General features: G+C 33.4%; 2 protein-coding genes across 3 annotated transcripts; both read right to left on the bottom strand.

Annotated features, from left to right (window-relative positions):
• Positions 1–9,578: 9,578 nt before the first annotated feature.
• On the bottom strand, positions 9,579–11,676 carry LATE (C2H2-like zinc finger protein). The gene is made up of 2 exons (XM_021419626.1): positions 10,430–11,676; positions 9,579–10,321 (listed from the first exon to the last, which is right to left on the bottom strand). Exon 2 carries the CDS (start codon positions 10,317–10,319, stop codon positions 9,741–9,743), a length of 579 nt encoding a protein of 192 aa, XP_021275301.1. The 5' UTR covers positions 10,320–10,321; positions 10,430–11,676; the 3' UTR covers positions 9,579–9,740.
• A 119-nt stretch (positions 11,677–11,795) lies between these two features.
• On the bottom strand, positions 11,796–25,541 carry SGT (UDP-Glycosyltransferase superfamily protein). 2 transcript variants are annotated; one of them, XM_021419624.2, is made up of 14 exons: positions 25,044–25,541; positions 23,087–23,226; positions 20,501–20,740; positions 18,574–18,685; positions 18,045–18,215; positions 17,528–17,591; positions 17,292–17,349; positions 17,013–17,190; positions 16,634–16,764; positions 14,427–14,529; positions 14,226–14,302; positions 13,034–13,081; positions 12,793–12,942; positions 11,796–12,192 (listed from the first exon to the last, which is right to left on the bottom strand). In XM_021419624.2, exons 1-14 carry the CDS (start codon positions 25,249–25,251, stop codon positions 12,025–12,027), a joined length of 1,848 nt encoding a protein of 615 aa, XP_021275299.1. In that variant the 5' UTR covers positions 25,252–25,541; the 3' UTR covers positions 11,796–12,024. The 2 variants fall into 2 exon arrangements, with proteins under 2 accessions (XP_021275299.1, XP_021275300.1); XM_021419625.2 differs by having other exon boundaries at positions 23,090–23,226; positions 25,044–25,540.
• Positions 25,542–25,982: the final 441 nt, after the last annotated feature.

Raw genomic sequence — 25,982 nt, 5'->3', positions numbered from 1 at the left:
AATTAGAGAAAGTCTGCTAAAGAAAAAAAGGCTGAAGACAGAAATCTCTTAATTGATTAGAGTATCCTGTAATTGGTTAGCGCAAAGAACACAACAGCAAGACAGTGTAAGGTCGAGAAGCTGTAATCAGTTAGAACTATTTGTAATCAATTAGCCGAACTTTGTTTACTTTTTTAAATTTAAACACTAGGGAACAAAATAACAGATAGAATGACATCAGAGTTGTTTCTAAGAGCTAGGAATTGTCTCTAATAGAAATATCTAACTCCCCGAGTACAAATTGAAGCTCCAATGGTCAAAGAAGATAAATTGAAGAAAGAAGAGCCATTTTGAGCAAAATGCTAAATATCCTTCGTCCAAAACACTTATCCTTCATTCTAAATTTAGAAAAAGTGTTTGAACTTGATTTTAATTTGTCCAAATTTGTAAAGCATTGTAGTTATACTTTTCTTTTTTTCTCTTTCTTGAGAAATTAGAGTGTGAAAAGTACTCTAAAGCTTGTTGTAAGATATTAGAGCTTGGATTAGAAGTTCATTTGGTAAAAGCTTAATAAAAGCTGTTAATTCCACTAGTATAGTGAAGTTGGATTAAAAATCTTTGATTGGAAGATCAAAGTAGTAGATGTAAGTCAAAGAAACCGAACTACTATAAATATTCTTGTGTTGTCCACTTCTCTCTACCCTTTCTTACTTTGTATTTTTGAACTATTACAAGTTTTATGTTCAATTTTCTGTAATTAGTTAAAAGCTCTATCACTCAAGAAAGATCAATTTTTAAAATTTTTAATACTATTCACCTTTCATCTAGCACCCCAACAAAACCAACAGATCCCCATATGCTAAAGTCATATGCTTAGCTCTTATAAAGGCCAAGAAGAAAAAAAAGCACATGGTACAAAGAAGTGTACATGTTATCTTACTTGTGGAACTCAATAGAGAACATGCCAGTGAACTCACAACATGCCTGGTAAAATGAACCAAGTCAAACTAATTTGTCATATTCATTGATGCTTTGGTGCATTATCATTAATTTTTTATTAGAAAATTTTGAAATCAATTGACATTATTAACTTAAATTTGTAAAGTTAATACTATAAGATTACACGTAAAACATAATAGTATTACTTCAAACAATCTTTTTCTAGTACACAAATTGGAATCCAAATTATAATTACAAATTAATGACTTAAAAATGAATTATACTCCAACATTATTCAAAAATGCAATCTGATCATATAATTGAATATATAATACCACTGTAAAATAAAATTAGAAAAAAAACTAGAGAAAAACTTAGTAAGTATGTGCTAAAAAGGGAAGTGACCCAAAAATAGGCTTACTTTATTGTCTTAAAATTGTGTAAACTTGAAATTAGAGGAAGAACCAACCATTCCATTCCTTGTGCTTACTATCTTTGTGAAGCATGTTATTTAAATAAGATTCAGACACAAGTAAACAGATCAACCAATATTAAGCCCTTAAGACAAACGTAAACAGAGACAATCCCTAAAGTAAAAGATTCTGGTCTTTCTGTTATTTGTTATCAGAAATCTGGCTGCAGGTTTCACTGGTAATTATATATGTGTTGCACAGTAATTCTTGATTAATCTGATCACTTCATTCAAGGATTCATGTCTTGGGACTGTGGTCCACTTAAACCCTCAATAAACTGCAAAGGAAAATTATTAAAATATTATTAAATTTGATGTTAATTTAGCTCTTCCTGTTAATTAAATTAGATTAGGATAATGCCAGGTGATGAATGGGTGACACATCTATCTTGCATGAGACAGCCCTTCATGCAAGTATCATAACTGTATTTTTTAGCACACATCATTAGGTTTAATCAAATAAGATAAGAAAGTGGATTGAATTAAAGATAATATCATCATCTCTAATTAAATTTGGAATGTGCAAAGATTAAGAGTAATGTAGGATGATTTTTATCTTATACTATGCTTGGTGTGTGTATAAAAATAAGGATAGGATGGAATAATTTTTTTTTGAATAGTCAAAATTATCCTTTTCTTAATATAAATATGATTTAAAATTATGATTATATGATTAAAAATATAATTTAACTTTGTACATAATTGTATTAGCTTTTTCAGAAGAACACAAAATTATCTTTTCCAAATTAGATTTTCTCTCTTTATTTTTCCTTTTTTTTTTCTTCTCCGGATGACCAAAGGCTATAGCCGGTGGACGAGGAGGGCTGACTTTGGCCCTCGCCACTCCACTGTGGCAACCTGAGTTGCCCGTCCAAGGACCCTCGCCGCCTATAGGTCGTAAATTCTTATGTAATTGCTATATATTATTTTGTCATAAAATTTTAGTTTCTAAATCACTTGGTGCAAAAAATATTTTTTATTTTTATTTTGATTTTAATTCTCTTTATTTATAGAGAATTAGTCATGAGTCGTATTTCTTGTAAAAGTGTTTTGTACCCGACAGAAGAAAATATAGAAAACGCAAGGAATCTGAATGTCAAAACCCTCATGCCCCCCTAAACACTAATTTGTTATGCATATCCACACGAGAGTCAACATTATTGGCTCACAAGTCTGCATCTTTTCAGCCATTGATACAGGTTTACATGACTAAATTTCCACAGAATAATATAGGATATACGAAAAGGAAATTTTAATTTTTAGAAAAGTTTGATTAATTAGTAAATTAAAGTTATTAAAAAATTATTACACAATCCTATTATCTAATCACACTATAATGTTTTACTGTTTGTTGGTTAAAATTAATATATGAATAAGATTAGATCATTTAATTTTGTAACATATCTGTAATATAGACAATTTTATAACACAAGATTAACAGGGATGTAATACGTATATTTTGCCTGTTTCTTGTATAATACAAGATTGATAGGGATATGCTACGTTTGCCTTAGGTGTTGGAACCAGTTGAAACCATCACATCAAGTCTATCTTTACAAATTAGAAAAAGCTTGGCAAAAGAAAACCATGTCTAAGATGAGACGTTGTCGCCAACTTTGTGGTGGACTTGCCAGCTTGGGCAAGACAGTTACTTTAACCTGCCTTGAGTTCCTACTTTCTATTCATTCATCGGGAAACCCAGTTGAATCAAATAGTACATTGGAATTTCAACTGTCTTCGGTCCACACCAAAAAGGTTCTGTAACATTATTTTTCCCTCAAAATAATAATTAATGGGAAACTTATAGGGTGAATGGAACCTTGACTAGTCCAAAATTGTAGCTAGTGAAAATTTCTCTACCAACCTCCTGTTTGAGCCCTGCCTAACCAATGAACTCGATTGCTTTTATTTATTAGTATTTTGTTCTTCAAAATTTATTAATTTGACTTGGTGACCTCAGGTTTAGGTTTCCGACCAAATTCCTCTAAAATGCATTGAATATTTTTTTGTTTTGTCAGTGGAAATTGAATGGGTAAGGAAGAATTTAGCAGGTTGTTCAAGTTGTCACCACCTTACACAAGGAGTACCATCACACGGCTGCTCTACTCACCGTCAATCAAGGCCTGCCTGCTTCATTCTAATCCAACTTTTCTTTTCCCTCCTCTTCGTGCTTGATTCCCGGCATGAATTCACATCAATATTTCTGGTAATTCAACTGAAAAGAGTTCTAGAATACTGGAAGTATTAATGTTACATAAATTTATATTTCAAATGCTCATTGTCTTCTGACTAATTGGAGGCTAACCCTGTTTTTGACCTTTTTACACATGGCGTTGACATTGCTGGTGCTTAATAAAATGTTTTAGTACAAGTAGTGGAAGCTTGCCATTATGTTGATTTTGCTGCAATTGACAAAAGAAGTTCACACTTCATATCAAGAACTAAACCCCACTTATTATTAAAATGTTTGTTCTACGGCCTGCCACTATAAATGATAGAAGTTGCATTAAGGGGAAGAAATGATTTGTCAGAAGGTGGTTTTGACATTAGAAATTACACTAACCCTTTAGTTGAAAGTGTTTGGTAAGGCAGAGAGATGCGATATATTGAAGGGGAGCAAACCCTTAGTTGAGCCTGCTTTGGTTTAGATAAGTAAGTGACTCGTTGTTTTCATGCAGCATTTAGACAAAGAGATCACCAAGTGGTTCAATTTTTCCCAACCACCTGGTTCCACTCTGTCCATCCTTTTCAAAGAAATCAAGCAGTGAAGAGGATCACTAGAAACCTCTTTCAAACAATCACTCAAGTTTGAGATGAATACCACTATATATTAGATAATTGTATTATTCATACCCAACAATCATAATCTTCTTGGAATTGACCATGGAACAAGGTAAATGGGCTTCTGCTTTGAAATTTTTCAAATTAGTCATAACTCTTTAGCAAATCATTTTCAAGTCTTCAACCTAACACATCTGTCTGTCTCTTCAGACCCTTGATAAAAATTAATATGGAAGTTTAATGATCAAATGCATGTTGGTGTAACCCCTCATGTTTGATGTTAGCCTAAGCTGTTCGATTTGGACTTTGTTTATTATGGCAAGAGAAAAACAATCCCAACTTAATTTTTCTTTCTTTTCCTAACTGCTCACCGTTTACCTTTTACCATTTACCAACATGATCTTAAGGAGGCAATGGTGCCAGAAATTCTTAGGGAAGGACAACTCTTTTAAGTACTTCATATTTGCATATATTGAGTGATGTGAGATAACCAAATGTGAAATCGAAAAAGCCATGTCCAAAAAGAAATCATTTCTTGTAAAAATATAGCCATTACAACTAGATGAAATACCCAATCTTTTCCTTCAATAGCAAGATGATAATGTGTTTAAACAGAACATTGCTCCAAAAACTAATAAAAGATAAAATGTCATGGACCATCCATGTGATGGTATGTTTTAGCTCCAAACTAAGCAAATGATTAAGCCAAGGCTTGCAATTGGTTTTAAAGGGCTTGATGTGCACATGGGTTTCCATTCAATGAATGAGCTTTGCAATAGATATTATATATATACAAATTGCCTTCACCATTTCTATAAAACAGATCAGCCATCAAAATCACAGCAAGCTAGAATATTCCAACATTAGCTAATTGAGATTGCTTTGGCCACGTCAAGATGACTACTAATAATTAATTAATGTGACGTTGACGTGACAAGTGAAAAATGTTATGTGACTATGTTATTGTACTATATCAATATTTCACGTCATCATCAACTATAACATGTCAATATTGTGTGACATAAAATGATGAGTAATATGATGATTAACAATATTTAATCAACTATTAATTGTAAGAACTTATTTGGCTTAAATAAACATATAATGATTTTATTGAAAATAAAAAAAAATTCATTTAATTTTTTAAAAATAATTCAAAATTTTTTAAATATTATGTTTTTTTTTTTTGGTCCTTAGGATGAATCTAGGCCTTTGGCATTTTGCATTTGATAGATTTCATCGGCCAAAACTCTGTAACACGATTCCAGATAAGTAAGGAAGAATTATGTTCCCCTTCTGCACAATCACACAATAATCAATCGTGACAATGCTGCAGGTGGCAGATGGATCTCTCACTACTCTAGTCTCTATTCCTCTCCATTGCATACTTTCAATTTAATAAAGAAAATAGGAAGAGGCAAAGCAAATTACATTATACGCTCTCTCAAATCAGGACTAAACCATAATTTGATCTCCATTCCACCAAAAGCATAGTGACAAAAGTGAATTCCTACCAGTCTGACGATTAATTTTCTGGTTATGATATGTTGGTTTGGTTTGATTTGTCACATTCATATACGTTAAGAGTCGGTTAATGATGATTATAATTTTTAATTATTTAATAAAAACAAGTGAAAAAAAAGTTACTTGACATCAAGTATAAATCTATGCATAGATATATAAAATACGGTGAATTGCCACAAACAAGTAATTTGACTTTAATTATGATATGTGGTATTTCTATCCCATAAAATGTTAAGGATAGCTGATATTTGGTGGTCAAAAAAGGTTTTGGATGCGAATAAAAAGATAGGAGACTGCATGTCATAATAAAATAAAGAGTGCAATATCCACATACAAGGTATCGCACGTTACAACATGGGGTATTTCGTGCCACCACGTAGGGTTGCAGAGGTATGGCATGTGACTGGGGAACTAATAACAAACTCTGATTGTTCTCACATGATGACTTTTTTATTACAGTATCATATGCCATATTAATCCGAATATTGAGTCCTATGATTGAAGGCGACTGCATGAGAAGCCAAAATATTTTAGGGTTTCGAGGGAATCCAAGCTAAGCTTGGCTCGCCTTTGATTTTATGAATAAATATATAGAGAGAAGAATTATATAGATAATAATAATGCATGCCGACTGACATGAAGAATAATAATAATGCATGAGGACCGACATGAAGATAGCTGAATGCTTTTTCTCCATAAATTTTGGGTGCTCTCTTGCATGATGGACTGTCTATATATGAAAAGGTATATTTGTCAATGTTGGGGAATTAGAAGAAATTAAGTTGTTATAACTTTTACCATTCTGTTGATTTACAATACAATATTATCTTTAGACATTCTTTTAAATATACAGTAGCTATAGCCACCGGGGCTGTTTTTGTACCTTTTCAATTCGTTTCTTCTCATATAAACTATAAAAGGCACCTGACTAATCCTATGCCAATATATATATATACATACACACACACACACACATATATATATATATATATTAACAATGTTCTTTATTTGGATAAAAGCTATTCTTAATTATTTATTGAAACAATTAATGAGAGACAATAAAAGAAAGTTTATAAACAACTTTAACAATATATAGGTGGCGTTTGGTACTGTACAATATAATGTAATTACAGGTGATATTATTACAAGTAATGTGATTGCAGGCAATTCAATTGCAGAAAAAATAACATTACAATTTTTTGTGTATAAGCAAAACAATGATTAAAATATAGAGAAGATAACATTGCAGCGTTTGGTTTACAAGTACTTTGCTGAGAATATAATGTTAATTTTCAAAATTACCCTTAGTTATTAAAATACAAGTTCAATATATTTATATTTTTTATTATTAATTTTTGTATGATATCATCTCTTAAATATATTTTTAATGTCATATATTTTATTTTTATTTATTATTATAATTTTATATATTTTATTTTTATTTCTTTAATATAATTTTTTATATTTATATTTTATTTTAAATACTTTTATCCATATTATATAAATTTTAATTTTTTATATTTTATTTTATTTTAATTTTTTATTCTTATATTATATTTTTTATTTTAATTATAACATTATAAAATATTTTTAATAAGGTAATAAAGTTGAAGGGTAAAAATATCTTTAAGAACATTGCAGAGTACAATGTAAGGTGATTGAATTGGTTTTGGATTGAAACATTCTTTGGCTGTAATGTGATTGTATTGTAATCTTACATTGCAATGGTCTGTTACAAAACAAACATTGCAATGTAATTTAATTGAGAATATTGTAGAGAATGAATTCTCACTTTCCTCATACCAAATGCTACCATAGGTAATTTGGCTTAGATATAAGTTGTAGCTCACCATAGATTTTAAATGTGTTCTTTTTAGATTTTATGTTTTTGGGCAAAGTCCAACAAATTATCTAACTACGAAATACCCTTGGCAACCAAATAAAATTCCTATGCCAATTTAATTTCAAAAACAAATTATTTGGATGTTGTAAGCTTAATGACAATGTTATGTCAATTATACAAAAACCATAATACTTAAAGAAGTTTTTAAATTATTTAAACAAACTCAAACGAGTCTTTATTTTTTTATTGTATTCAATCAAATTCTTATATGTTGATTTTGAATTAAATAAGTTTTTCTAATTAATGGTTGATTACTGTTATTAGTCAACATGCCACTTATTATTTTATATTATGCAGTGCTGATGCGACATATTTATATAGATAATTAGATGATATTATGATGTGGCATGATGATATGATTATGCGATATTTTTCATCTTCCGCATCAATACCACATGGATATAAAATGATAAATAACACTTTAACTAATAATAATTAATCAATCATTAATTATAAAAGCTTTTTTGATATAAAATAAAAATATATGAACTTAATCAAACGTAATTAAAAGAATTATAACTTATTTAAAATTTTAAAATAATTTAAATTTTTTTTAAGTATTATGTCAAAAATTAAGAGAGAGAAATTTGGAGAGTATAGGTTCTATTTGACGCCACTGATTTTATTAGTAGTGTATTTATTGAATAAAGAGTGTGTGAGTATCTCCAATCATGCAAAAGGCAGTAGGAAGAAGCTTGTGGGTGAATTTTGGGTGCAATCGTTCAAAATCTTGGTTGGCATTGACAGTTGCTACAACATGATATGCTGGACTTAAGTTAAATCCATAAGGTGGCGACACCAATCCATGACCTGTGGTTGGTTTGTGATGTATTATTATTTAGAAGAACGCATTTATTATGTCAAATTATCATCAGCTATGTACAGAAGCCTGCATTTTCCTGCAGTCTTTTCAACATCTCCTTCGTGTTTCACGCCTTTTACTTTTCTCCTTCTCCATGATTGAGCTTGGGCAAGGGATACAACTCTCATGCAGGCAAATGTGTTCCAAGCTCGCCACCAAACCAAAAGGCAAAAGCCAACCCAGCTTCACTCCCTTTGATTGATCTTCTCTCTATCTCTTTAGGTAAGACACTAAGAAGCAGCGACAACAGCCCCTTGTACCCAGAGGGTTATATACAAACACGAATAGTCATGTCCATTATTGCTTTTAAATGATTGGTCCTTGCCGGTATCATCATTTTTTTTTTCATTTTTTCATAAAAAATTATCAAACCATATGGGGTTTTTTTTTTTTTTAATTCACTTTTTTACACTCTAATTATTCAAAAGTCAACTGATTAGACAAGTAATGTTAGTAAATAGAATGGTGTTCCTTTAGTAAACCAAATAAATCATATGGCTCTTGAGTTTGTGATGGCAAGCAATTGAAGGGGGATGGGATGTCCCTCTTTGGGTTATAAAAACAGCACACAGCCCATCCAGGCACGCCCTTCCCATCCACCTAGACCTCCAAAACTTTCTGGTGGCAGAGTGGGGGCTCTCAACTGAAGTCTTGTCAAATTAATGGAATTTGGGTCAAATAAAAATATTAGGAACGGAAAAAGGAACTCTACTAACTAACTGGACAGCCGGACATGGACTCTTCCTTACCCACTCCTCCTACCTGCTTCTTTACTTGTTGGGATCCATTCCACCTTTGCCCTCTTCATATTACTACAAGCCCAAGATAGTATTTGCTAGGACTTAAGGAAAATATTTCTTTCTTCTTAATGTGAAGACAAGGAACAAAAAACAAATGAACTTACTCATCCAACATACAGCATGGCCGTATGTTGCTTACCTCTCTGCATATACTTTTCAGCGACTGTTTTCCATTAATTGGATTATAAAAAACAAAATTTTCATGTCGTAATTTTAACTGTTGTTCTTTGATTGGCTTAGTTTTGAAAGTCTATTATTTGATTTGTTGAAGTAATAATTCTTCTCTCGAAAATAATGAAGAACAATGGAAAGCATTGATGATTGGAAATGTCAGTACGTACTTCAGCGTTACCCTTCTTCCACACAATGTGCAAAAGAATGAATGAAGTCAAGATATCGTTGTTGTGAAAAAACATATTTAGAAAGCCAAACAAAGAATTACTCCAACAAAAATGCATGCCCATCAATATTCTCTCTTCTTCATAAATGAAGAGATAGGTCAAGCTTTTGATCATTGTCCTTATGATCGGCACTCCCCGCGCCTTGATTGCTATCCGCCATTGCTAGCCGCTGAGACAAGCCTCCATTGCATCTTATGCTCCTCTGCCAATTCAAGTAACTTTGCTCCTCTTTTTCAAACTGATGATCGTGGTGGTGGTGATATCCATTGCTACTCCCACCATAAAACACCACCTTGTTATCGAACCTGGCTGCTCCATTGGATCCGAATGTGTCTGATATATGGTGATTATTAGGGAAACAACGCAAGTTGGCAGCATGAGCTGTTATACACATTGGAGGGTGTAAAATTCCCAAATGGTGGCTTGCTGGTGCATAAACCATAGGCAATGTCGGAGAAGATGAGAAGCTGGTCGGTCCATATTCGGATGCCCGTTTAGCCTTTCTTGCTGCACTTCTTTCTTTCTTGTGGGCATTTTGGTGGCCTCCCAGCGCTTGAGAGCTGTAAAACTTCCTAGAACAGAACAAACGAGGGAAAACTCTTATTGTTCCATCGTCTACATTGGCTTGGGAAACTTTCTCTCGATGATCATCTTCCATGCCTATGGACAAATTTTAAGATTGCCAGAAGTCAGTTTTCATGCAGAATAAAATAAGACAGAGAAATATACAAATAATATAATTGAAAAGAGAAGAGAAGGAAATAAAACCTTTGATAAAAAAGAAGAAGAAAAGAGATGGGGTGGGTTGGGTTGGGTGGGAGAAGTGTTAATGGAGGAACTGAATTAAGAAGTAGCAAGGAATGCAACTGACGCAGCTAGCTTTTGGTGGGTGATCTGACAAAAAAAACAAGAGAGTTCAGAAGCCCAGGTTCTCAAGGGTTGGAAAATGTGAAGGCTCTGAGCATAATTATTAAATGGAGGGGACTGTATGGGCTCGGGAACAGAAGAGATAAGGGCAAAAGAGATAAGTGGGGAAGTATTCTCCAAGACGTTTCTGCATGCAGAGGCGAAGCGTGGCATTGGTGGGAAGAAATGTATTTTGGGTCGGAAAGTGGAATCTTCTCTTCTCCTCTCTCTGACAATTATCGTTTTCCAGACCATTTCTGTGTTCTTTTCTTCCTGCAACTTCTTAACTCTTGGCTTCTCAATTTTGCCTTGTCATCATCAATCCAAGGCAGGCGGTAATACTGGTGGATAATCAGCTTCTCTAATAGACAAGAAGACATTTCTTTCGCTGCCGGCCCTGTTACCACCAGCATTCGCATTTCGCATTGCAAGGGAACGAGGGGTAGCTTTGACTTTGTGCTTCATTGATGAAGGGCTAGTTTCATTTTGGCAAGCTTAAAAGACATCCACATGGTGGAGGTTTGGAGAGGCTTGTTAACGTCAGAGAGAGAAAGGGAGGGGGATGTGAATCAATGGAAGTCAGATTGTCAGAGGGCTGAGCTTGAGAGATGAGGTTTGTGATATTCAATGGCCAATGGGGAAGGATTGGGTGCCTTAAAAGCTAAAGTCAGTCCGCACTTGATCTGGAACTGAGCGGTGGGTGCCTAAATATTCAGCGCCCTTTCTCTCTCTCTTTCGGCATGCAAATTGGCTCTTGCGCTGCATTCCCCCGTCCTTTTTAAAATTTTGTTATGAGAGCAGCCCTCTCCACCGCCAATCCCATGCAATTTGTCGCTTTTCCATCCTTTCCTTGCCTAGCATTTTCTGGACCTAGTGTGGAGAACCCAATGCTCTTCAACTCGTCTTGGTTCCCGTGTTTCCGTACACGCGGCATCCGTCATTTGTTTTTTGGTTTTTTTGCCAATTCTTAAACTCAAACCAAGAAGATACATATAAAGAGATGCCCTGCTCTGAATGTGAAAAACCGAATTACTCTGGTACAAACACAAGACTAGCAACGATCAATTATGGCAAACATGTCACACCAAATTGAATCATCTGTAGATATGCTAACATTTTACACTCCATTCAAATCTGTTAGTAAAACTATAATCTGACCCACGCTTTGATTTCACTTCTTATGACACTATCCTTCCAAATTCTATAAAGATATAAAAGACTCAAACTCTTGAATAAAAAAATTGGGCCTTATTACCTTTGAGATAAATGAAAATCCGTGTTTTACACTAAATGTGTCTTGACTGTAAATATAATTACATTTCTGGAAACGGGGGTGGGAATTCTAGGAGAGGCATTCATAAGAATGTTAGATTCAGGCTTAGGAAAGAAAGCCCTATGGAGGACACCACAGAACACACAAGAAGTTATAAGGAAGAAACAAATATCCATACCGAGATTCAGGAACAACCAAAACATCTACTAACGGAGAATATACTGGATCGCTCTGGTGATGGCTGTGGTGATGGCTTCTTGCACGGAAGATGCTTAAAAAATGCTTTCACTGCTCCAGTCACCCCATCCTCATTCTTCATTGCCTTTGCAAGTTCAACTGCTTTCTCTTTCACCTAACATACTTCACTGTGAGTTCATGCCATATTTTCCAATATCCTTGTGCAATCATCACATTACAAGTTCTCCTAAGTTTCGGCTTTCAACAATTTTAAGGTTTTTTTTGTAAAAAAAATTTACCTGAGATCATCATGATAGAAACTAGATTTTAAATCAGAATCCCAAGAAGTTAGAATTTGGTAAATTTGGAGGCCTCAAATTCGAACTCAGAGCGTTGGTGGTACTCTTGAGATGAAAATGACCTACCTCTCTTTGTGCAACTCAAAAGCCTAAATAAGTTCCAACATACACCAAACCACAAAAGAAAAAAAAAAAAAAAAGGAGGAAAGGTACAAGCAAATAGCTGCTTGTGAAAACTCCCCAAGATCAAGCTCTATCAACAAAACTTTACTGGAACTTGGCAACAGTCCATCCCAACCACTGCCCCCCAGCTCAAAACAAACAAAAAAAGGAAACTACTTAAAAATTTAAACACAAAAAGAAAAAAACGCTCCATGGAATGTCCAAAAGAAAACAAAGGAAGCAAGAATGGCTAAATCTAAAATGCAAAAGCAAATATAAGTTGAACAACTCTGGCATCTTAAATTCATAGTTACCTTTGGCTCTAGCATAAAATTTATTGCATCAACCAACTTTGGAAGTGAGAATTCATCAACTGGGATGGGTGGGGGTCCCACTCCTCTGGCATGCACTCGCTCTCCCCAGAAAGGTTGGTCACCAAAGAATGGTACAATGGTTGTTGGGCACTAAAATTGAGAAGAAAAAAAGGGTGGATCAACAGGCAGATGGACATCAAGCAAAACCAAAAGCAACAACGATCAAAATATTTGTTCTTACTGCAGCTTTGAGACCAGCAGCTGTTGTTCCAGCACCTCCATGATGAACCTGAAAGCAAGGCAGTAAGATAAGATCTTGCCATTCAGAAACAAATAGCAGAGAAAGGGTTTGAGGAAAACTACTCTGTGAAGGCAAAAGTTGAGTAATATCCAAAAACTTTTATCATAGAAGTTAACTATTCGAAGGTCAACTACCGTGATCAAATACTTGCATCCCCATACCTCAGGAGCATGCTATATTGCTGGATGCTCTGCAACTTAAGTTATTTATATTTGAGCAATTTATTTTTTGTATTATGTGTTAACAGCAGCACTGGGCTTCTGCTCTAATCTTTTATAATGACTTCCCCAACCAACATATACCAAACTTCTTTGACATATGTGACCGTCATAATATCAAGCATCCCCAATACCTTAGATATCCATCAACATATATTTGATTTCCAAGACCCTCAATGTTTTACATTTTTTCATTTCAAACAAACACCACATATAGATTGAAATATCTAAAAATGTCAAGTCAACAACATATTGGTGTAAAGTACATAAAAATTATTAAACAAAGAAAACTCCATTGGTATGACCTCACTGAGAATCCCTAATATTTGCACAAGTTTCTTCTAAGATACAAAAAGGTTGAATAAGCTGGGGTCCACACTTCACCAAAGATAAAACATTGGTACCTCCTTGCCAACAGAGTAATCATCTTATACGCATTAATCAGAAAATGCCATTACAAAACAAAGTGTTTTTTCCTAAAGTAATCAGTCATATGTTATTCAGGGCAGAGCCAAAATGTGAAGTTGAAGGGAACCAAAGTGCGAATGGTATTTAACTTTTTCCCCTTTTTCCAAGATGAGAGGGTCAGGGGGCTTGGGGGAGTGGGGGGGGTGGGGGAGTGAGGAGGGAGATTTTTAAATTTGAAACCTTCAACGTCGAACTTGTATGTGACAAGTTTGATTTAGGATACAAAACTACGCGTTATGCCTACAGTGATAGCTCTCAAAGAAACTTTCCAATATAAGCTGGGGCCAAGTAATTGACCTAGCATTCCACGCCCATTCCAGTGAAGAGTGGTCAGGCCAGGAGTTATAACCACCAAATAGACACACAATTAATATATAAAAAAGCTAAACAGATATAATGAGAAAGAATCCTCAGAAACACACTGCACTCCTAATTTGTGGACTCACCACAGCCATGCATTGCAAGAACAGCCAATCATGAGGGACATTGTCCAACAAGTAAACAGAGTCCTTGGTTTCCGCCACTGAGAATAAATAAATTAAAGCTAAGCAAATATGCACACAAGTGCTAGGCCAATAAAAATTAATAAGGAGAAATCCTAATAAAGAAACATTCAAGATACAAAAGTAAGAAGAAAAACCACTTACAGTTACCAAGGCCACCCCAACCTTTATTAATAATACCCCTCTGTCCAGTTTTTTCCAATGCATCCACAATTATTTGGGTCATTTTTTCTGGTTCTTGAACCGGCTGAAAAGGGAAGAAGGAATTGTTCAAAAAAAAAAACATAAAATTTGAAGAAAATAAAAAGCACAGCAATATCATGTTGAGTAAGAACAATATTTGATAGTAACTTAATGGTGATATCCATCCACTACATTAAGGATAAAATTAGTCTATTATCATGGTTAATGAAATGGATCTCAATCTAATGGAAAAAGAAAAAACAAAATGCAGTCATTTATTACATTCAGCACGCTTTGCTTTATATTAGCAACACAAACAACTCATACAAAATTTGCAAGAAAACAAATCCTTTTCAAATCTTACACTTAACAGAATGGAAAAAACTAAAATTCTCTTGGAACACCAAAAAAGGGCACTTTTAAGTTCGGTTCCATGTTTATATTTCAAACATAGTATTCTTGTGCTAAGAAATTGTACCATGCTCCAGTAACATAAAGTGATAAGACAAAAGTAGCAACCAAATATTAGCAGAACCATAATACATTATAAACACACAACTTTAAACAAAATGCACCTCAGCCAGCAAAATAACAAACAAAATGTAGTAGTGCCAAGAAATTTTACCACGCCTGTCGTAGAAGAGCTACTTCAAATGATAATACACATTAGTCATTGAATGTTTAGGCTCATAATCTTGTACCTTATAATAATTGTCAATAAATAAAGTAGTAATGGAATTTCAGACAGCAATGTTATAGGCATTGATACCTTTCAGTACATAAGTCATGGTCCAAAATTCTACTATTATCTACGAATTTCAACAGCTTCTCTAACTAGCAAACTTGCAGATGTCTGGAGAAATACAATATAGAAAACCTCAACATAAGAATTTAAAGAGAAGAGTCTTTCCCTATCAAGAAGAAACAAAAAGGAAAGCTTGAAATTTAAAAAGAAAATGAGTGGGAAATGACCAAGCACAGCTAGACTTAGAATTGAGAATTTCAAGAAAAAATGGTTTTTTTTTAACCAAAACTTCCTTAATGGACCCATTGACATTGAAAACCAAGTCCTTAGTTTTAATTGACAACTGTATTGTATGACAAAACTTTACAACCGAGGCCATCTTAACATCCTTGATCTATCTTGCCATGTTTGATATCTTGATAGGTTTTTTGGCCTGTTAAAGGAAAGGAACCCCATCCCTGGAGAGCACACTTTAAGGTTTAATCTTTACTCAAGGCAAGCAGGCAGTTTACTCCAACTGTAATATGAAACCCCTTAGATAAATCTTAAATTTCATGTAATAAGTGGTCCCCAATATTTTTTTTTCATATAGAGTGAGCAACCATTTTGTGCTTTACATGTTAGATTTATTGTCACATCACACAGTAACAGATTTTAGAGCCTTAGTGATGTTCTCCGAGAATATGTCCCACAGTAAGATTCCCTCCACAGCACTACTAATCTTCTATTACTCATGGAAATAAATTCCTAGGCGTTTTTCATTAAGGCTTCACAGAAGTTTTATATGGTATCGCTAGAGGGGCACTAGCACCAAAGAACAAAATTGAAGTATAGATTAGCAGCAGGTTCCCAAGGAACACTACTGGAGCTTGAGGGCTAGGTCCTCCACAAATTAAGGGTTTCAACTTATTGTAAAAAAAGGAAGAGAGAGAGAAACAAAAACACCCTAAACAGGAAAATCAGTATGACTGGCAACCATTTTGCTATATACTTTAAAATAACTAGAATTTGTGCACACCCACTTCCTGAGTAAGAGAAAATAAAAGGTTTCTGTGCAGTAAAAGGTAGTTTTTTTCCTTTTGTGTGCATGCCAAACAAATAAATTAAATAAATGATATAACCCTATTTTATATATTATTAGGTTATTCGATTATTATGTAATTTAATCAACTAAATTAGTGTCACTTATAAAACACAGCAATTCATTTTAAATATTAGTATGGATTTGAAAATTATACTAATAACCAAAAACCTTTACATTGAGTTTCACAATACAAAGACAAACTTAAAATTCTCCAGTAGGCACAGCTAGAAATATATGATACTTAATAAGGGATTAATAAGCAATAATGACATAAGAAAACAAACTCACAAACTACTGAAAAATGTAGTAAAGGATAATGAGATAAGAAAACAGACTTACAAGGCTACCAAATCCAATATAAATAGGCTTTGTACCAGCTTCAAGCCACTTTACGAGTGATTCGGGAGGTTCATAATTTGTTGCAAGATCAAGAAAGCAAAATCCTACCACGTCAATCTTAGGACCCCAATCTGAAGGAGAAAAGTAGAAGTGTCATCCTTCCACTTGAAAATTCTTGCGAGCATGTAAAGTAACTAAGCAGTATATCTTTTCTTTTAAAGATACATCCTCATGCTTTATTACATAAGATGGACAGAATGTCTGAATGTGAACTGAGATAAAAAAATAAAATAAAATAAACTCCTACAAGCTTATATATAAGCCCAAGATTATATTAGTTTAAGTTTTATGCTCTGAAATTAGATCCTAAGGCAACCACCTTTTGGTTTAGGAACAAGGTGAGGACTCCATATATATCCGTGTGGCACATCGGAATCAGAGCCTTGGGAACCACTTAAATATGTGACTGGTCGCAGCTTCAGCCTTTTCTTTCTAACATCATTTATCATGTCCCGTATCCCAAGCCATATCAATGAGTCAACAATTTGATAAGAAAGCTGCAGCAAACACAAACAAGCAAAATGAGAAAAGTAGAAAAAAATAAAAATAAATAAAAACATATAACAAGATAAATATGAATAAACTTAACAGCACTCACTCGATAACCAGCTGGCTGCTTCACACGGGACAAGGGATGTGGAAATTCACTAGTTGGCCTGGAGGAAACAATAATGGATTGTGCAAAGCAGTCTAAGAGTCCCCATTAAACCATGTAATAGAACAACAGACTGATACAAAACAAGAAGAAATGACAAAATTGTAAACTGCTAGCTTTGGAGATGTTAAAGCAACATCTAACTCAGCTATAGATAACATTAAGCAGACAAGACTCACGTCCATGGCATCGTGAAAAATATATGAAGTGGTACTTTTAGTGCCTCTGCCACATGGGTATGCCCTAAAATGCATTGCCAAAGCTTGTATCAGAACATTGAACAGGGAAATATCAACATTAGAAAAAAAAATACTTTTATTCCAAAAACAACAAATAATAGTGGATAATAAGGGAATTCATGACCTTTTCCCACCAAACTCATTTCACAAATAGAGACAAAATAAAACAAATTCAGCACTGAAAGATTACCCATGGTCATCCAGGAAGCTAAAAGCAGAGTGCTAAAAGGAGTAAATCTAATATCCTTTCTTGAATACTGCTGAAAGACCTTAATGTATGCATGAGAAATAAATTCAAAGAACAAGATCCATAACAAATTGAAACCGAAACACCAGATCTTAGACAACTGCAATATTTCCATTATACGTACTCATAAACGCATACTTAAACATGTGTACACACCCATTCATATGCATACATAATGCCACTACAGCTTGAAAAGTGATAAAATCTAACCGTATGCTGGAGGATTAGCAATGATTGCATCCGCTTTAAAAGGGACACCAGAATCAGGATCAGGTTCTTTGCAAGCAGGAAGCAGAGAGTAGATAATTTCCTTTATTTGATGTCGTTGAGTAGGTATCTCAGAAGGGCCTGATGGCAAGAAGCCTTTATTTTTAACCATATCTGCTCAGGGGAAAAAAGTCGAGGGGAAAGAAAAGGAAATTATTAAAAAGCTTTTGCTGGAAATCCAAAACTTTTGTCAACTAATCACATTCAATTTAATTCACATATTGCATTGGGCGTACTGGACAATCTTCACTTAATACCTACACATTTTATATGAAGCTGTGTTGACACAATCTTAAAAGTAACAATAATTCAGTGCTTCACATATTCTTCAAAAACATCTTGCAATTAGTTAAATGCTTTGCAGGGTACTAATTTGAATTACATAGAAGGAACCACCTCAAAATAATCTTATCAAAAACCATAAAAGGTTACACCAGAAAATCATCAAACAAATGATGTGTTAGGTACATACAACCCGCAAGAACTTTTGGATCTCCGCCTAATGGATAGAACTCAAGCCCAGCAGTCAACACAAACTCTTTGAAATTTGAATGAGTTGCCAATCTTACACGATGGCCATATTCCTGCATGCAAAACATACTTTCCCATGGTAACGTTTCAAACAACCAATAAAAGGATTGAACTTAATTGTTTCATTTTATTCTTTTTCTTTTCATTGTGAAGCAGTGAGCACAAACTTGTCAGCAAATAAGCAGTAAGCAGAAGCCAATATGCAGTGTTTCAAAAAAAACAGATACCTTTTAGACAAAATTAAAACCTAGTACTGCTTAAGAACCATGTTCTGCACTTATACACCAACAAAAGGTTTCAAAAACTTTAAAAATTATTTTTTTCATTTAAAATATAAAATTGATCAGTAACGGTAAGCAATGTTAGATCCTGATCAATCCAGCAAACTACCCTAAATGATCATCACCCAAGTCCAACACTTCCTGAGTCTATAAGCAAACTGCTCACAACAGAGCTGCTTTCTATGAACTATAATAGATATTATTTTTTACTAGTTTACCTAAGAACATCAATGTGAGGAGCAAGAAGCATTCCCTGGCTCAATCTTCAATATAGAGAATTTAATTAAATACACATACATACATACATACATACATATATATATATAAAATAAAAACATACAAGAGTAATGATTCGGTCTTCAACTTACTGATTCAATTGAAAGTTGCTCCATTTTTCTAAGTACATGCATGTAACCAGAAGGCCCAAATGAAGTTACACCATCCCCCCTATTCCTAAATAAAACTTATTACTTTGTTTGGTTGGTTTTTTGTATCAAGGAAGAGCCATTCTCAAGCATAGTCATTCTTTAAAAATACAGAATAACTAATACCTTTGAGCTCTATTCCATGAATCTTGAAATAACTAATACCAACCCCCTCCTTGGTATTAGCTATTCCAAGTTTCATGGAATAGACTTCAAATAGTTATGGACAAAAATATCCCTGTTTATTATGTGATATTACTAACCCTATCATATAAAATATCATATTAATATTTTAATAATAAATTATTAAATTAATAATATTTTAACATAAAAGAAATTAAAAGAGAAAAAAGGAAAAATGAAAATAGATAAAAACTAAATAAGAAATTAAAATAAAAGTTATTTTAATATTTTATAACAAATTATTAATACTTTAATAATAAATTATTAAATTAAACATATTTTTAATATTTTAAAAAAAGAAATTAAAAGAGAAAAAAGGAAAATGAAAATAGGCAAAAAATAAAAAGAAATTAACATAAATATCATATTAATATTTTAGTAACATTTTATTAAAAAAGAAATTAAAAGAGAAAAAAGGAAAATAGAGAAAAATAAAAATCATATTAACAATTTAATAATAAAATATTAATAATTTAATATTAATTATTAACATTATTTTATTAAACAATTAAAAGAGAAAAAATGAAAGATTAAAAAAAAATAAAAAAATAAAATGAAAATCATATTAATATTTTAATACTAAACCTTCATATTTTGATGATAACATATTAAATTATTATTTAATAATAACATATTGCCAAAAAAATAATGAGTTTCAAAAACCTCAAAAAATTTTCTTAAATTAATAGTAAAGGGTATTTGTGTCATTTTATCACTTTATCCTTTATTATTCCAAAACTATTTTGTCAATCAAAAATTGGAAAGATGTCAAAATTACGATTCCATTTTATGAACCAAATTACATAATATCTCTTTTATTCTATTTCTACCTTATTCTACTTCTACATAATAACTTTTTCATTCCCCCTCTATTTCATTATGCAAACCAAAGACGTAAAGGTTTTAAACATACAGCCATATGTAAATAAATAGAAAAAAAATGAAAAGGTGCTCATACAAATAATATAATTTTCCTTACCTGGAGACGTTTGCCAATGGCAATAAATGGCTGCACATCTCCACGTGTGCCAACTATAACCATTACTATTTGCAGCGGTGGAATGTACTGAATGTCCGTTTCAAGTGACTCTTCATCAGCAGCTTCAGTATGTGCATCTCTCGGTCCAACGACAAGAGCATGGGGCTCAACATCTCCGGGAACTTCAAACTCCACAGTCCCATCATCTTTCACAGTAGCTATTCTGTTCAACAATTTAAGCTGCACAGGTTTATAAGATTTAATAACATCGCCAGGTACACAAGTCTCAAAAGATCAAGCTGTCACACCATCCAAGAAAAACAATCATCAAGGCAATCTGTAATAATGATCACTGAAATACCAATGATGATGACAATAACAATAGCAGCAATGATATTAACAACATAGGATAGGTCCCGATTATGGATTCAGCCTTCCCATGGCAATGAAGAGATTATTAAGTTATAACATTTAGATACATGTGAGTGTATGTCTGTATCTGTGCTAAATGCTAATCCATACTAGAAACATAACTTCTAGCCTTAAGAAGAGGCCAGGGAAATGAAAAAGGGACTCCAGAAAAATCTTCAAGAAACATCTTAAAAAATGCTTAAGAGTAGTATTTTAAAAAACTCAAGCACAGCTACCGATGTAAATAAAAGAGAAAGAAAAAGTATTTAGCTATAAAGTGTTCTTTTTCTCCTCCTTCACAGATGCAGCCCATCTATAGTAGATGATAGTATGTGGAAAGCACTCCATCACAAATTTTCCATCTCTCGCATGTTTTGACCCTTTTCATCTGTAATCCAACCCTCACCCACATAGATCAGAACCACCAAAGGCCAAACTAAGTCATGATTTAGCTCCTGTTCACAAAGATGGATATTTTTTCTTCTTGTGTAACAAAGTATCTCACTCTTTGAGCAAATTTCAAGGGTAGTCATTGAACTTATACCATTGTCCCACTTTCCTCACCAAACTTCAATTTGTGTCCATTTGGTCACTGAACTTTTTCAATTGTATCCTATATGGTCACTTTAACGAACTGCATTCAAATAAATGATGAAATGACGACACAGTAACCATTTAAGGAGTCATGTCAGTTTTTTTCTCTTTTTTATCTTCTCATTTTCTTTTTCTTTTTCTTTTTTCTTTTTCTTTTTCAATTGTCTTAATTAATTGCTAAGAGGACACAAAATGAAAATGAGAAGAAAAAAAATGAGTTACAAAAGTTGCCATGAATTTTTTAAATGAGTGGTTTTCTAAATGGCTATATATAATGTCATTATTTTGTCATTTATTTTAATGAATCATAACACTTTAAATACTTTATTGACCCAAATGGGATGATTTGAAGTTTACTAAGCAAAACGGAAAAGAGGTAAAACTTTAGTGACTATCCATGAAACTTACTCCACTCTTTTTGGTAAATGATGGAACCATTTCCATCACCTCATCAACAAATCCGTCCCATAACTTTCTAGTTTTTGAAATAATTTTTAAAAAAGTTTTCCAGCATATTCAGGAGCATATTTAACATATTCATAGTTACAAGTACAACATATTATAGTGGGAGGGAAGCCATGTCTGTCCTTCAAAATCCTTAAATCAGTCATCGATCTAGAAGAAAGAATTGAACCATTCCTCTTTGATCATTAGTTATTTGAGTCTTCCACCAAGACCTTAGATGGCGTTTGGTAGTTTACAATGCAATGTGATTACAGGTAATGTGATTGTAAGTAATATGATTGCAAACAATGTGATTGCAGCGAAAATAACATTACAGTGTTTGGTATGCAAGCAAAATAATGATTAAAATGCAGGAAAAATAACATTGTAGCGTTTGGTTTACAAGTACTTTACTAGGAATGTAATGTTAATTTTCAAAATTACCCCTAATTATTAAAATACAAGTTTAATGTATTTATATTTTTTATTATTAATTTTTATATAATATCATCTCTTAAATATATTTTTAATGTCATATATTTTATTTTCATTTATTATTATAATCTTATATATTTTATTTTTATTTTTTAATATATTTTTTATATTATATATTTTATTTTATTTTATTTTACCTATATTATATAAATTTTAATTTTTTATATTTTATTTTATTTTAATTTTTTATTCTTATATTATATATTTTATTTTAATATTTTTTATTTTAAGTATAACAGTATAAAATATTTTTAATAAGGTAATAAAGTTGAAGAGTAAAATTGTCTTTAAAAACATTGCAAAGTGCAATGTAATGTGATTGCATTGCAATCTTACATTGCAGTAGTCTGTTGCAAAACAAACACTGCAATGTAATTTAATTGGACACATTGCAGGGAATGTGCTCTCACTTTCCTAATACCAAACGCCACCTTATATGCATTTTGAAAACTAAAAAGTAAAAAGTTCCTAACATAGAATTATATAACTGAGACAAAATTAAGTCAACCAGCATCATGCCATCATTCTCCGAAAACATCTAAAACTAAAATAACAGTCATGCAGAAGAGAATCAATTGTGGTTCTATAAATATATATTAAAACAAGGGGGAGTGGTACAAGTGATTGATCCAGAAAACTTACTACCTTCTGTTGGGCAGATAACTTGTTGTCAAAAATCTGCGCTGCCTCTTCAGCAAGTATATTTCGAGGTCTTTGTGCCTCTGTTTTTGATTTTTCCAGTTTAGGCTGGCTTGAACCCAATTTTTCAATGTTTGAAGTGCCTACAAGCAATGTTCCAACCCCAGAAATATTTTTAAGCAAACAGCCTTAATGAAGAAATATAAGAAATTTAGGCCTGTACATTAATTTGGATTTTAATTAATGGCTGTGACTTCTCAGATGGAACAGAAGCAAAAATCAGAATCATAAAAATAGACCTGTCCATAATTTTGTGCATATGTGCATCTTTCTGTATGTCCATATGTGGGATATTTCTCATTTAGAGTTTTGATCTATAATAGGAACTCTTTTCTTCCAAAATAATATATATTTTAAAGGAAGTGCATATTTATTTATAAGATGGTCTGATAGGCACTTGGTCTTATTTTACCTGCAGCTGGACACCTTGCAATGAATTCCCTATGACCTTTCAAACTTATCTACAATATACCTCATATCAACCTCTAGTAAATAGCTGATTCTATTAAATAAGTTGCACCAAAAAGGCTACCAGGATCTCAACTTGAAAGGCTACACGTATTGATATCAATGCCTATTAGCCAACCTTCCATGAAGGCAAACCTGCATAATGTGGGAAACACCAAAAAACCTTGGCAGCATAGGCTATTTAAAGCCTCAAATAGAGGACCAACACCTGTAATTATCTAAACATGACCAAACCATCCTCTTTTCCCCATTAGTCATACCCAAATGAGACTTGAAGATGAAACAACAGATGTGATGATGGACTTCCTTGTCCTTGTAGGCAATGCAGAACAGGACATGACAGTCAAACTGCAAGGCTAATCTTTTTCAACGTATAAAAGGAAGACAAAGTTGAAACATGAAGTCCACATTCTTTGGCTAATCCACATTGGCTAACCTGATATCATATAACCCGTCTGGGTATGCAACTTTAACCAATCCTCCAGAATGAGCAAAACAAGCCAACACTTTAATCTTTTGTCATGTGAAATTCAGAATTTAGCAACTTGATTGGCATCATCTAGTTTTTAAAATATTAAGTATCATATCCATAAAAGTGTGGGAGAGAACATTGGCAATTGTAGCACATAAGTGATACATTTACAGTTTGTTTAGTGGGAGGAGAAAAGGGAATTAAGAAGGATAGGAGATAAAGGGGGTTACCCTTTACTAGTTAAGATTGCAAAAAATAAACAGAGGGGGAAAAGGGAGGCTCCTACTCATTCCATGCTTAGAGCATCCAATCCGTCCACAAATGGGAGGCTTGAAAGAAAATTTTCCACTCCTTCCCTTTCCTTCTATTTTCTTTCCTACCAACCACACAACATATTTGAAAGCATAAATTTCTTCCTCACCTTCCTAGTTTCCCCTTCCTTTCCCCTTTCCTTTCTTTCTTCTTTACTTCTAGCCGAACAGACATAGCATCAATTTCCTTTCTACTTAGATATCCATAATATATTTTTCCCGATAAAATATACAATCATTTGCCTTAAAAAAGTAATATCCAGTAGAACGGCTCTAATGCCTAAACCTATCACCCAACCTAAGATAAACTCCCAAACTTTAAATGTTTAAATGTGTAAGCCACTGCAGGGTTGTTATTGCAGACCACAAAGAAATATCCCCCTGATGAATGGCAAATAACACTATCATATTTAACTACAAAATATGAATAATCACAGACGGGTCATATGGCTAGAATTTCCAAATATACAAAATTCAAAGATAAAAGAAAATAATAAAATGGAGGAAGTCAAAATCAGGTCTAAATTTCAGTCAAACTACACCAAGCTAATCATCGTCAAAGTCCAGAAAGAAACTGTGCAATAAAACGTTATAATTTTGAATTGTATTACTAGAACGAAGCGAGGTTCGGAAGGGTAAATCAACGCACCTGAAGATTCGGCGCCACCGTTATTCATTGCACTGCGATAAACTCCAGCGCGAGAATCATCGCTACTGGCGACTTCCCTGGAGTCTCTGCTAATGTCCAGCTCTTTAACATCGATGCATATTTCTTGCTCGCTTTTCTCCGGAACTTCTTCGGAAGCAGAAGAAGATGTGGTGAAGGAGTTCCGGCGGTGCTCCGGCGACACCGCCATCACCGGCTCCGGAGAGCTCCCTCGATCGGCGCGGAAAGCTCCCTGTTCGTTTTCCAGATCGGCTCAAATTCGTTGAACAAAGCCTTACTCGTGATCAGATGAGCGTTTAAACGCGGGAATGTTTCTCCGTGAAGAATCGAAAGCCACGAGAGAGAGAGAGAGAGAGAGCGAAAGCACGTTCGAAAGCGTGGGGATGGGTCTGTGAAATGAGAATCTTTGGCCGCGGGGGCTTTGCCAGAACGCAACAAGCAAACAAGCTGTCCGTTTGAAGGGATATTTTGGTCAATTCGGTCTTCGTGAAGCTGGACTTAAGGTGTCGTTTTAGTGCAAGATTCTATTCTTCCCCCTCTCTGTCTCTCTTTTGTTTTGGAAAAGTTTAAATTAAAGACATTGAGGAGAAAAAATTATTCTTTCATTAGGCTTTTAGCATGCGCGATCTGATTCTGTGCCACTAATAATTAGCAATGAATATATAAATATGTATGAGAATTTTAGTCATTGTGCTATATTCTTTTCATATTTTCACAATTCATTTTCAAATTTCAATCCACTGGTATTTTATTTAATAGTTATATTCAATTTGATTTTATATTTAAAATTTATTAAGACCACGAGGAAAATCCTTTATTTACGGCTTTAAAACACATAATCTAAGCTTCAAAATTTGTTTAGATTTTGTTTCCACAAAATCTATTTAACTAGTGTAGAAAAACTAAATGATGCAAGAAGCA

Source organism: Theobroma umbraticum, unplaced genomic scaffold (assembly GCF_002168275.2).
Source record: "Theobroma umbraticum cultivar Fairchild unplaced genomic scaffold, ASM216827v3 scaffold_44.0, whole genome shotgun sequence".
Classification (NCBI taxonomy): Eukaryota; Viridiplantae; Streptophyta; class Magnoliopsida; order Malvales; family Malvaceae; genus Theobroma; species Theobroma umbraticum.
The sequence above is the reverse complement of the archived record's forward strand: the minus strand, read 5'-3'. Positions and strand labels throughout refer to the sequence as shown.

Excerpts from the sequence above, each read along its gene's own strand:
- SGT (XM_021419624.2), bottom strand. The coding sequence starts at position 25,251 with ATGGCGGTGTCGCCGGAGCACCGCCGGAACTCCTTCACCACATCTTCT. Across the intron at positions 18,216-18,573 it reads TCCAAAAGTTCTTGCGGGTT|ATATGGTTAAAAATAAAGGC; the intron begins GTATGTACCTAA and ends TCCCCTGAGCAG. Across the intron at positions 12,193-12,792 it reads ATTTTATGCTAGAGCCAAAG|GTGAAAGAGAAAGCAGTTGA; the intron begins GTAACTATGAAT and ends GAAGTATGTTAG.
- LATE (XM_021419626.1), bottom strand. The coding sequence starts at position 10,319 with ATGGAAGATGATCATCGAGAGAAAGTTTCCCAAGCCAATGTAGACGAT.